This window comes from Gobio gobio (genome assembly GCF_949357685.1).
Source record: "Gobio gobio genome assembly, chromosome: 10".
NCBI lineage: Eukaryota > Metazoa > Chordata > Actinopteri > Cypriniformes > Gobionidae > Gobio > Gobio gobio.
Window position 1 is genome coordinate 9,967,399 of NC_137116.1, and position 14,027 is coordinate 9,981,425.

The 14,027-nt window shown below is 40.5% G+C and overlaps 2 protein-coding genes across 3 annotated transcripts in view; both read right to left on the minus strand.

The window, feature by feature from the left end:
- rab35b (RAB35, member RAS oncogene family b) overlaps window positions 1-14,027 on the minus strand; it is a 761,740-nt gene that overhangs the window by 217,289 nt on the left and 530,424 nt on the right. The window lies entirely within an intron of this gene.
- Window positions 1-14,027, minus strand: part of ift122 (intraflagellar transport 122 homolog (Chlamydomonas)) — a 48,657-nt gene that overhangs the window by 6,464 nt on the left and 28,166 nt on the right. For both annotated transcript variants that reach the window (XM_079827828.1, XM_079827829.1), the window contains exons 15-23: window positions 13,866-14,006; window positions 13,728-13,781; window positions 11,301-11,462; window positions 8,580-8,746; window positions 8,269-8,440; window positions 7,992-8,094; window positions 4,890-5,030; window positions 4,707-4,804; window positions 2,246-2,346 (exon numbers count right to left, since the gene is read on the minus strand). In XM_079827828.1, coding sequence (XP_079683954.1) covers window positions 2,246-2,346; window positions 4,707-4,804; window positions 4,890-5,030; window positions 7,992-8,094; window positions 8,269-8,440; window positions 8,580-8,746; window positions 11,301-11,462; window positions 13,728-13,781; window positions 13,866-14,006 — 1,139 coding nt within the window. The remainder of the gene's footprint in view (window positions 1-2,245; window positions 2,347-4,706; window positions 4,805-4,889; window positions 5,031-7,991; window positions 8,095-8,268; window positions 8,441-8,579; window positions 8,747-11,300; window positions 11,463-13,727; window positions 13,782-13,865; window positions 14,007-14,027) is intronic.

Here is a 14,027-nt window from a genome sequence, read left to right on the forward strand (position 1 = left end):
TTTTTGCTGATTTCCCATTAATTTCCTATGGTGTAATTTTTGACCACAAGTGGGAGTATTTTTTTTTTTACGACCACTTAGCATGCTTGAATCATGCCCTCAAATAAGTTACCAAGTTTCATATCATTCTGATGAAGCTGTGATTTTTAAAAATTCCAAATGTGGTTCATAGGTTCAGTTTTTCATAGGTGTGTGTGTGTGTATAAGTGTGCGTGTGTGTGTGAGTGGATGTGTCAATATCACACTCTTGATATTTTAGAGTGTCACCCCTTTACTGCTGTGTACTTTTTTTCAGCAATGTGGCCTATTTGTAGATTGTAAACACAAATATTCTGTGAATTTTTGTGTTTTTGCCGATTTCCCATTCATTTCCTATGGTCGGTCATTTATGACCAAAGACAATGAACGCTACTTTTTTTTTCACAACCAATTAGCATGCTCGAATCATGACCCCAATTTTTGTGTGTGTTTACATACCTAATGCAAGAAAAGTCACCAAGTTTCATATCATTCCGACGAAGCAGTGATTTTTAACATTTCAAAACAGAAAACTTTACGGTCAGAAATGACCAAAGAGCACCAGAGGGTTAAAGGGATAGTTCACCCAAAAATGCAAATTCTGTCATCATTTACTCACCCTCAAGTTGTTCCAAACCTGTATTTGTTTCTTTGTTCTGCTGAACACAAAAGAAAATATTTTGAAGAATGTTTGTAACCAAGCAGATAGAGCAACCATTCATTACCATAGTAGGGAAAAAATACTATGGTAGTGAATGGTTGCTCTATCTGTTTTGTTACAAACATTCTTAAAAATATCTTCTTTTGTGTTCAGCAGAACAAAGAAACTCATACAGGTTTGGAACAACTTGAGGGTGAGTATATGATGACAGAATTTGCATTTTTGGGTGAACTATCCCTTTAAGGTAGTTTTTTCATGCAGGCCTGGAGAGCTCAAGCATCAAAAAGGAGGTAAAAGCACCATAAAAGTATCATGAAATCGGTATGTGGCGAGGTTGACGAGCGAGAGAAGTGGAGGACAAGAGAGGACCAGGCCTGGAGTTTACGTTGTGTTTTGTTTACATTTTGTTATGTGTGTGCGCGGCAGTCGTCCGTGAGGGGCTGGCGCTTTTACTGTCAGTTTGTGTTTATTTTGAATTAAAGTTGTTGAACGTTCGCCGGTTCCCGCCTCCTTCTTCCCATATCTACGAACTTCATTGCACGTATTATAAAAGTGGCCGACATGACTCGCAATATTCCAATCTTTCTGAATTCATACTTCACCTTTGTGTGTGTGTTTCGTTTGTCCTTCATGTACATGTTCACATCTGAATCATTACTGTCAAACATCTGTGACCCTGGAGCACAAAACCAGTCATGCGTCTCACGGGTATATTTCTGGCAATAGCCAACAATACATTGTATGGCTCAAAATGATACATTTTTCTTTTATTCCAAAAATCATTAGGATAAGTAAAGCTCATGTTCCATGAAGATATTTTGTACATTTCCTACCGTAAATATATCAAAAATGTATTATTATTAGTAATATGCATTGCTAAGGACTTCATTTGGACAACTTTAAAGGCGATTTTCTCACTATTTCGATTTCTTTGCACCCTCAGATTCCAGATTTTCAAAAAGTTGTATCTGGGCCAAATATTGTCATATCCTAACATACATCAATGGAAAGATTATTTATTTAGATTTCAAACATTTACCATTATGACTGGTTTTGTGGTCCAGGGTCACATATGAAGACTGAAGAGATGTATTTAAGTTATATAGGCTTACATATTTCAAAAACAAATCATAAATGTCAATTCAGTCTGGTAAGCATCCTCACTGACATGACGCCAGATGTGTGACCGACTGTAAACGCAGCATCACGTGAATAATAACACACAGGAGATTGAGGCATGTTCTGTCCATGACGTGCTCTCGAGCAAGAATCAAAATACACATGCTGGAGACATTACAGTGAGTGTGTGAGTGTGTGTGTAGTGACAGATCAGATCATACACTGAAAAAACACTCTTATTTCAAGTGTTTCGACATTCACAGTCTCTATTGGCCTAGGTGGTGGGAAAGGGTTTATTCAGCATTCAACACACACACACACCAGCCAATGATCACAGCACACATCAGCTCTGTCAACACTTCAACACTAAACTATGAGTATCTCACGAAACCCTCCAAACGTTCACGAGTGTGTGTGTGTGTGTGTGGATGTGTGAGTGAAGGATACACTTTGGAGATGCCCATGGGAACGTCTCTGCTCAGGTTGTGGAAGAGAAACCGGGAGATGTTGAAGAGAATTTCTGGCATGTTGGAACTGAAGGGCTCCGACTGAAATATGAACAGAACATCTTACATCAATCACAACACAAGATGTGTTTTAAATGATCCATTCACACAAACTCTGCAGGATTCTCACACACATTTCATCAAAATATCTGCATGCGCTGGACGTCTGAAATAAACTCCGCTCTCAGGTTTTCAGGCAAACAGAAATGATTTCATTTGCATTTGATAGTTACAGTGTCCAGGCTAAACACATATTCATCTAACACTAATATTTGTGTTTGTTTATACTGACTGATAAGTCATTGTTTTAAAAATCATTCTAAATATCCACACCACAACTGGCATAGAGGAACAATTTTGTTGGAATCACTTTCAAAATGATTTTTTGAAAAGCTGATTACTGATAAAAACACTGACAGCCAATCAGAATCCAACAGACTTTAAAGAGCTTGAGCATTTAAAGCGGCAGATGACAAAACTGAAGCACACTTATAATTAACAGAACGATATCGTCCGCCGGCGTGGACGCTAATATAGTTATCAATACAGTTATATTTATGGCTTTGGTTCTTGGAGTGAGCAGATCTTAAAGGAACACGCCGACTCTGTGTAATATCATTGCGCCACTGCACTCATGGTACGGCAGCAAAGCTCCATGATTATTACGCAGGAATGAGAATATAGTTCCTAGCCATATCGGTCTAGAAAATCACAACTTTTCATTTTCCGTCTGTCTTAGTACACGATGTAACTATACACATCACAACATGTCAATAGGAAAATGTTGGTGTTATTTTGTCACTTACTCAGTACGTTTACATGGACAACAATACTCTGATATTAATCTGATTAAGACCATACTCTGATTCAGAAACTACCATGTAAACAGCGATTTCTAATTACCTTAATCCAGTTAAAGTCATACAAAAAAAATTAAACAAAAATCGAATTAAGACATGTGGAGTATGCCTATTTTAGTCGCACTATCAAAGTGCATTGTAGACATGTACACACCTTAATCTAACTATTAACGCTGTGTAGGAGTTTTCGGCCGCATTTTGTGACAGGACACACACACACACACACCAGGAGAGTGCAGAGGGAAGGGCTTTGGGGGCTCGAGCCCCTGCCCTTTTTAAAAATGTATCAAAAGTGCCCCTCTCAACAATCATCAATAATATTGTGACAAATAAAACAGAATTTGAATTATAATTAATATAACAGCGCGTACAAAACAGTAACAAAGCGCTCAAATGTCCTGTTTATCTTTTACGTATCTGTCAGTCTGAAATATCGTTGCCATGACGTGTTGCTATGGTTGGTGCGTGTCTTGCTTGACTGCTCATTCTGACACTGCCTTCTCTATATTTATTTGTGTTGTAATAATTCTGCTCATTGTAAAAGTAAAATACAATACGTTTTTATCTGTTATCCCAGATTCACAATTGTCTGCTTATAACAGCGGTCGGGAACCTCTAGGCTCGCGAGCCATATGGCCATTCAGTGAACGCCTGTGGCTCGACGGCAGAAAAAAAACAATCCAAACAATCACGATTTTGAAACCTTAATTTTCATCATTAATCAAAGCTATTATTCGAAATGTAGACTGTTAAGAAAGAGGCAAGATGGGCAGTGTCTCTTCAAAAAAACCTGAAAGACTCAATATATAATATTACAAAAATAAAACAACGTAAATATATATAATCTGCTTATATATAAAATATATATAAATCACTCGTTTTTATAAAGGAACACTGTCCAACAGCGACACCCGCAGGTACAGTTACAGAGGGTTGCCTGAGCCCATTGATTTTAACAGATCCACGAAAGTCGCGCTATGATTGGACGTCAGACAGAGTAGCGTGGCATGGGGACGTAATGACGTGCCATTAATCGAGCTATGTTCTATAACATGTAAAACGGGAATATGAATGGAATATTCTAAAAGCAACTCATGTAAACACCTTAATCAGAATATTGTCTTATTCAGAATAAGGGCAATAATTAGATAACTGCTGTCCATGTAAACGTAGTCATTGAGCTGTAGGCTAGTTGGAGCCGTTTACCTCCAGTCTTTGTGCTAAGCTAGGCTGGCGGTGGGTGCGTCAGACAGAGTTATAGCACGCACAGAGATTAGAATGGTATGTATGGACTTATCTAACTCTGGGTGATACGGGGAATAAGCTAAAGTCCCCAAAAGTCGGCGTGTCCCTTTAAGTCTAGAATAATGATCGCCGCAAACACTACCTGATCTCACATTTGTGCTTTTCTGAATTATTTCTAAACGCCTCCTCTAAGAAAGTGACACAGAATGAAGTTCTTTAAAGACCAACTGAAACCCGTCACAGCTGATGGCGCTCATTAACAAACCGTCTGAACTCTGTGATGGACGTCACACTTACCATGTACCGATGGACAGAGTGATAGACGTGATAGAGCTCAGCCAAGTGCTGGAAACTGTGAAACTTCTTCAGCATCTCCTCCTTCCTCTCTGTGTTATCTGGAAAAACGCACATATATGTGTTCACATTCATCCTAACACATTACGACGGCTTTCTCCCGGAGAACACAGAGCTCATACACACCTCTGGCGATGTCGAGGCACTGCATGGACAGCATCCAGTAGTAGTACGAGGCGTCATTGAACCGGCTCTCAACCACGGCATTATGGGTAAGCTGCTCCAGCACTCGCACGGCCTCCGCCTGACGCCCTGCTTTGTGGAAGGCTGAAAAACATCAACAGATGGAAAAAGCAGTCGCATCAATTGACAAGTTTTTTTTTTTAATAGCAAAAGTGTTTTTTTAGAATAAAAGATTTGACTTCAAGTGTGTGAATGCATTTAGTAAAGCAACTGTGCCTGATAAATGCCACATATTTCCAGATCAAGCATCTGAACCAACACTGATTTTTTTAAACATAATTTACACAGACCTACAATGAGAGTAATATATGCTTCTTCTGAAGCCAGTGAGTGACTGCTGAAAAACTACACTACCCATAATCCTTCAGTCAGAGGTGGACAGTAACTAAGTACATTTACTTGAGTAAATAATTACTTAAGTACACTTTTTGAGTATCTGTACTTTCCTTGAGTATTATTTTTTCTGGAAACGTATGACTTTTACTTCACTACATTTGAAAGACAAATATCGTACTTTTTACTCCACTACATTTCTATCAAGGTCCTCGAAGTAGAAAGTCGTAGTCCCTTTGAAAGTCAGTGGATGATTTGTTTTCTTCTTTAAAATGTGATTCGTTTTTTTTTTTGCAGACAACCTATCAGTAATCACTCTTGTAGGATCACATGAAGTTCAAAGATTTCCAAGCATTTTTTGAACACCAATCAATTGATGGCAAAATAGACGGCGGCAGATCCCAGACGCAGTGCGCGCAACCATAGTCATACTTAAAAGTTAAAATTCAGAAGAGCAGACATGGATAAGTCTGAAAAAGTGCGACAACACGAAAGTGCACACAGAAAGCTGACTCTCAGATGCCAGACCACAAATACTGAATTTTAGTCTATTGAATCTACTAAAATCTTATTATAGTCAATTAAAACTAGACTAAAACTAAAACAATTCAGATGCCTAAAATGTTATAGTCAAAAGACTGACTAAAACTAAATCAAAATTGTCAAAATTAACATTGGTATGAAGTATGGTCAGTCAAATGAGCTTTATAGATTTACCCGCCAAGTTGCCATAGCCTTGTGGATACAGCACTAACGCATAGGTAATGTTCGACAATGATGTTAGTTAGCATGCAAAAACGTAGTTGGGCTAATAATGTTAACTGAAGTCATTTCATAAATATGTTTTTGCATAATCCTGTCAAATAAACACAATGTAGAAACCTTTCTTTTCTAGTATGATTTTGACTTTGACATAGTTACTTTGTAACTTTTAAACAAGTATTTAAACGAGTTCAATGTATGCAAGCATGTCAGATGGAGCATGACTGGCTTAAACCACCATGATGGAACAGCGTGCATTCATACAACAATACAAAAATAATACGTTTACTTTTACTTTTGACACTTAAGTACTTTTAAAAGCAAGTACTTCTGTACTTTTACTTAAGTAAAAATCTATCTTTACAACTTTTACTCAAGTAATGGAGTTGTGTAACGGAGTTGTGCACCTCTGCCTTCAGTCAGATCCACTAACCAGTGAGGATGCCGTTATCATGGCTCAGCAACGATCGCTCGCTCCCTCGAAGCGTTGTGAATGACGAAACCAAGATATAATGCATTTATACACCGATCAGGCATATCATTATTGTTTTGGACCCCCCTTTGCTGCCAAAACAGCCCTGACCCGTCGAACCGACTCCACTAGACCCCTGAAGGTGTGCTGTGATATCTGGCACCAAGATGTTAGCAGCAGATCCTTTAAGTCCTGTAAGTTGCGAGGTGGGGCCTCCATGGATCGGACTTGTTTGTTCAGCACATCCCACAGATGCTCGATTGGAATGAGATCTGGGGTATTTGGAGGCCAAGTCAACGCCTCAAACTCGTGCTCCTCAAACCATTCCTGAACCATTTTTGCTTTGTGGCAGAGCACATGAAAGGCTGTACATGGTCTGCAACAATGCTTAGGTAGGTGGTACGTGTCAAAGTAACATCCACATGGATGGCAGGACCCAAGGTTTCCCAGCAGAACATTGCCCAAAGCATCACACTGCCTCCGGCTTGCCTTCTTCCCATAGTGCATCCTGGTGCCTTGTGTTCCCCAGGTAAGCCACGCACACACACCCGGCCATCCACGTGATGTAAAAGTAAACGTGATTCATCAGACCAGGCCACCTTCTTCCATTGCTCCGTGGTCCAGTTCTGATGCTCACGTGCCCGCTGTTGGTGCTTTCAGTGGTGGACTGAGGATTTGAGCTCCAGTAGCTTGTCTGTTTGATCGGACCACACGGGCCAGCTTTCGCTCCCCACGTGCATCAATGAGCCTTGGCCGCCCATGACCCTGTCGCCGGTTCACCACTGTTCCTTCCTTGGTCCACTTTTGATAGACACTGACCACTGCAGACCGGGAACACCCCACAAGAGCTGCAGTTTTGGAGATGCTCTGACCCAGTCGTCTAGCCATCACAATTTGGCCCTTGTCAAACTCGCTCAAATCCTTACGCTTGCCCATTTTTCCTGCTTCTAACACATCAACTTTGAGGACAAAATGTTCACTTGCTGCCTAATATATCCCACCCACTAACAGGGGCCGTGATGAAGAGATCATCAGTGTAAGTAACGTACATTGGTTTTATAATTTATAAGATAACATTAAAGCTGTTAAAATTAACAAGCTAACACATGTGAATGTTTTTCATACTTAACGCAACCATTTTTTTGGAGAAAATGCAATTAATGCATTTGCCAAATTTGTCTTGTGAACAGGGACTGAGCCATGTGTGGATGCAGCGAGTCTGCTGTAATGACACAACAATCACTCTGACTCAATGGAAGATTCTTGATGAAAACAAACCGAGATGGGATTTGTGAGAAAAACAAAGCATTCTACAGGCTCTGTAAAGCGATATTTAATTATCACATTGTGTGAGGAGATTCAGAAGCGAGCAGGCGTGTGGAACTTTATCTTTCTGCCAATTCTAATTGTCAGAGTGAATCAATGCCAAGGCAACATGCAGACGCACACTCTCTCACGTGAAGGTGTGCTTGACTGACCTTTCTGGGCCTCCTCGAAGCGGTCGTGCTCAGCCAGCCACTGGGCGTACGGCACGTAGACGTCGTCTCTGAACTGAGAGTGTTTCTCCACCAGAGAGAACGCCTGAACACAAGCAGCAGACACATCACACAAAAACTCCGGCACATGCCAGACGCCGTCTCACTGACCACTCGAAAACAAACAATTATTGTCTTTGGGTTTGATGAACATGAGCAACAGAAATACCCACTTCCTCTGATTGTTTCAAACAGAATGCACATACACACACAGACATACCTCATCCCAGTGTCTAGTGTCCACATGAAGCTGCACCAGCGCCTTCAGATCGCCCATTTTATTATAAATCTCAGCGGCGTAACCGTGATGATCAAACTTCTTAAAAAACACGGCACATCTGGACAGAGGCTCCCGTTCTGCTTTATCCAACTTACGAGCCAAATCTATCAACCTACAGAGACAGAGGATGGTTTATGTCATGTATGTGTGTTTGAGTGTTTTGTGTGTGTGTGTGTGTGTGTGAGAGTATGTGTGTGAGTGAGTGTGTGTGTATGCGTGTGTGTGTGCGTGCATGTGTGTGTGTGGCTCACATGTCCATCCAGCCGTGTTCTCCGATGATCTCGATGGCTTTCATGTGTTCTCCTGCCGTCAGGTACATGTCCGCAGCCGCTCGAGGCTCTTTGCTGTTCTTCGCCCAGTCTGCCTGCTTCTTCATCAGCAGTTTAGTGTCCTTGGGATCTGCTGAGCCGAGGAAGTCCTACTCACACACACACACACACACACACACACACACACACACACATGTTGGTGCAACAGCATTATGAGGACTCTCCATAGGCGTAATGGTTTTTATACTGTATAAACTGTATATTCTATCCCCCTACACTGCTCCTGCCCCTAAACCTAACCCTCACAGGAGACATTCTGCATTTTTACATTTTTAATAAAACATTGTTTAATATGTTTTTAAAGCGATTTGATTTACGGGGACATTTGAAATGTCCTCATAAACCACCTTGATGTTGTAATACCAGTGTAATACCCATGTCATTATACAAATTTGTGTCCACATAAATCACATAAACAAGCACACACACACACACACACACACACACACACACACACACACACACACACACACACACACACACACACACACACACACACACACTGTGAGTATTTCCTATCAAGTGCTCAGCAGTTAAAGCACCTAATCAAAAGTTCTAGCAGCTTTGATTGGGTTAAATCATCAGTGTAAGTGAACCGGTGACTCAATCACTATGTCAGTAGCCGCGTTTCCATTACAGATTTGCGATATTTTCTAAAAGTCGATAAAAAAATATTGCGAAATGACCGCGTTTCCATTAACTGATGTTATGCGACTAAAACAATTGTTTTCCTCTCGTGATAAGTCATTCCAAAAATTATGCTACGTATGTTGTTAGGTTTATGTATATCCCAGCCACCGCACGCCATTATTTTTTATGGAAAGAGGCGTGCGTGTTATCCAAGCACTGATGGCAAGGAAAGCACCTTGAGCGGCACATATGAGGTGTTATGATAAATTGTGGCATTGTATATTCTATTGTTTTTATGAGTTTAATAAAGAACTCGTCTTCTTTCCAAACACACCATCATCTGTAAAGAATGATCGACTTTTACATACGCCAGATTGACGCATTGCCACAGAGACGAGCAAAATATTTGAATTTGCATGGTGGTAACTCAAAGGGTTTTTTTAACCACTTCGTTATTTTGGCTTGGAATTTTGTTTGTTGGAAATATAAACGGAATTTAGAAATGCTTTTGAAATGAAAAACTTTGCGTTTAATAAACAAAATATATTTTTGAAATGAAGACAGCGTTTGGAGTGGACTGCAAAATAATATGTTCCCAGATTCCACGGCCTTTGCTGTTATTGTGAGTGTACACAAATAAAAGTTGACAGTTAACTGTTTATAATTATGTCTTGTACTATCTGTATGGCTAAAAATGGGTATTGTGAGTTGTTTCCGCTGTCATAAAGAAAAAAAATCCAACAGAAGATGCTGACGACTTTGTCGGACAGAGGGTTAAAGAAAACGTAGCCTTTTTAGTTTCATATAGTTAGGCTATCTTAAAAAAATTTAATTTCATATGTTCATTATGAAAAGTGAGCAGCATGAGCAAGGCACATAATCAGATGCGCATATGTCTGGGGACATGGATTTTGAGCACTTCATTGAATTGTGTTTTCTAGAAAGTCTTTCTTTAAAAATTTTTTTGTTGTGTATAGCCTAAATTGTATTTTAGTTTTGATCAATGTTTAACCAACTATTTGGCTGTATATTTAATAAATAAGAAGCAAACCAAGATCGTCGGGAATGGATTGACGTGCGTAACTGGGCTGTTTCCGCGGCCTCTGAGTAGGCTAAGGCTGAAACTATATCGTCTTTCTGTTTTAATACATTTCTTGAATGTGTCTTAATTACAGTAGGCCTATAGGTAGTTATGATATTTGTGGCTGCACAGGGGTCTGTCATTAGCCTACTAAAGTTACGCCACTGTCCTTATTAGGAGATGTCGTTTAAACAACATAAGATCTTGTTATTACAACATACTTGAGTGGAAAAAAATTATATGTAGGCCCTATGTGGGCATAATGGGCGTGACCGTACCAGGTGACCTGAATGCGAAAAAACAGTTTCCATTGCAGTTTTGCGAAAATTTCCTTTTTCAAATTGCCTGAAAAACCACCTCATGCTAGCGTAAAAACTTGTTTGCGATATATGTGAGTTTTTGCGAAATTGACGCGTTTCCATTGGGCGTATTTTCAATTCGCAATTTCAATTTGCGCAATTTGAAGGGTAATGGAAATGCGGCTACTGCTAGAGCCACAGCCGGGGGCCGGAAGGACAAACACGATCATTTTTTAAAGACAGTCTTACTGTGAGGTACAAACTTGTTAAATCAATGGTATTTGCTTTTGTTGAAGCTGCCAGCCTGCATTATTTCAACTTAAAACTACATTACCCATGATGCTGTAGATGAAAATCCACCAATCAGAGAGTTGGAAGAAGCATAACACACCAAAAAATCTCTTTAGCTCCGCCCACTCCCAAGATCCAATAAGTGCATTGGATCAAATTATTAATTAAAATATTAGTACATAGTAGTTAAAGACAACTTATATAAAGTGGGACAGTTTTCTAAGTTAATCAGTGCTTACGCTGATAGGCCGAGTCTGGTTCTGTAAATAGAGTGTGTTCACTGAACACTCCTGTGCACATGCATACACACAGATCAGACGCAGCGAGAAAACACACACACACCTTGGCGTACTCGAACATGCGCAGGTCTGTGTACATGCTGAGTGCGCGGCTGTCCTGCCCGCTCCTCCGGTAGAGTCGGGCCGCCTCGTGGAACTTGCCCTGATACGCGTAAACGTCTGCGAGGAAGAGCTGGTTATCCCCCTCACCCCTCTTCTTCCTCTCCTGGACAAACACACACACACAGAAAGATGCAGTTCATATAACATCACCTTAATATTACTGAGTACTTGACTGTATAATTACACTGTAATAAGGACACAATTTCTTATTTCTTTCACTTGATTTTGGGGTTAAATATAAGAGATTCATGAGTAAAAGTTTTAATATCAGCGTTTAAATGTGTACAAAAACACATTAACAACACTGATAAACATTTACACACAAACCCTTTATTGCTCACACTCTCTCAGTCACACACACACTCACTCACTCTCACAAGCACACACACACACACACACACACACACACACACACACACACACTCATTAACACACACACCCGAGGCATCAGAAACTCAATAGTTCTTTCTTTCCATTCAGAACTCCAGACATCAAAAGCATTTCTGAACAACACAAACTTTCCTTCCCAGAACACAAGCGCCCTCATCATACACGACACACACACACACCAACTCAGATTTAAAGGAACAGTTGATGTTTTTCATGAACATTCCAAAGCTGACTGTGCTTCTTTCATACAACACTATAATGTTTCATTAGGTCCATTCTCTCTGAAGGCGTGTGAATGCGTTTGACATTCAAGGGCTGATTATCAGTCAACAACAAACTAAATTAGGCCCTGGTCCAATATATCATAAATGGACAACATTTACAGCACTGCTCACTGTATGGAGAAGAGGATCTTAGTTCTTGGAAAAAAAAAATGCAAAGTAGAATTTTTCCAAATGCTATATTTGTTATACTTTGAAGTTAAAAAGCCTTGAGGACAAAATTGAGAATTTCTGGTATATTTTGAACATTTCCACTCTTGTTCAGCAATGTGATCAGTGAAGAACAAAAAAAAAGAACCCTAACATGACCTAAATCTGTCTAATAAAGAAAAATATTGCTATTGCAATAATACTATTTTACTGTAAAATAAAAAAATATATATAAAATAACTAACAATTTTATAGAACAACTGTAAAATGAAAAAGTTAGTTACAAACGTTAAGCCACAGAGAGGCTTTATCGCTTCTCTTTTGATGTTTTTGCTTTGTCTCGCCCTCTGGAGGCCACATACACCGATCAGGCATAACATTATGACCACTGAGAGGTGAAGTGATGGCTAGACGACTGGGTCAGAGCATCTCTAAAACCGCAGCTCTTGTGGGGTGTTCCCGGTCTGCAGTGGTCAGTATCTATCAAAAGTGCTCCAATGAAGGAACAGTGGTGAACCGGAGACAGGGTCATGGGCGGCCAAGGATCATTGGTGCACGTGGGGATCAAACAGACGAGCTACTGGAGCTCAAATTGCTCAAGAAGGTAATGCTGGTTCTGATAGAAAGGTGTCAGAAAAAACAGAGCATCTCAGTTTGTTGCGTATGGGGCGGCATAGCCGCTGACCAGTCAGGGTGCCCATGCTGAACCGTCCACCGCCGAAAGCACCAACAGTGGGCAGTGAGCATCAGTACTGGACCACGGAGCAATGGTTTGAGGAGCACAACGAGTTTGAGGTGTTGACTTGACCTCCAAATTCCCCAGATCTCAATCCAATCGAGCATCTGTGGGATTTGCTAAACAAACAAGTCCGATCCATGGAGGCCCCACCTCGCAACTTACAGGACTTAAAGGATCTTAAAGGGTGCCAGATACCACAGCACACCTTCAGGGGTCTAGTGGAGTCCATACCTTGACGGGTCAGGGCTGTTTTGGCAGCAAAAGGGGGTCCAACACAATATTATGGTTAGGGTTATGCCTGATAAATGCAAAATGAAATTGAAAAATGTCTTCAGGGTGTACGTCACTGAGACGGCCTCAGTGCAGAAAAGTAACCATTACATTCAGAAATTACAGTAATTTTTGCATAACAAGGAATAATAGTCAATTTTATAACTGAAACTCTATGCTGACCAATGAGACAGCCTTCCAAGTGAGACACAGGTTTATAAACGAGTCTCATTACAAATTTGGGAGCAAAGTTGGCATGTGTTGTGTTTTTTTTTAAGTGTTTAACATTCCACACTTAATTTTATTTTAATAATTAAGTGAATCATCCAGGTAGTTCCAGTGCACTATTTAGTCTGAATTACTGCAATTACTGTTTAAGACTATTTTGCCATTTACATGAGTCACATGTCTGTAAAAATACAGATTCCTAAAAATCTATCCTTTATCCTTTTTGAATCATTATTGAATAGAAAATGATTTCTAATTCAAGAACCGGTCAGTAGTGAAGCGAGAAGGAGATAAAGAGAGTAACTCTTACTTCGATGCTGCTGATGAGCTCCAGATAGCGCAGATCTCGAACCCTGATGAACGCCTGATGAGAGAGACAAAATCAGAGACATGTGCGGAAACGCTCTTACGACATCAGGACAGAGTCGAGCAGTGGCTGACGCCTCACTTTCTTGGCGGTGTGGAAATCGAGTCCCTCCAGAGCCTCCGTGGCCAGATCCCTCCAGTCGTTGTCCGTCACTCCCAGACAGGCGATCTGATAGGCCTCCTGGAACATGCGGCGCTCCAGGTACTGGTACATCGGCGCCGACTGCACAGATCAGCCAATCAC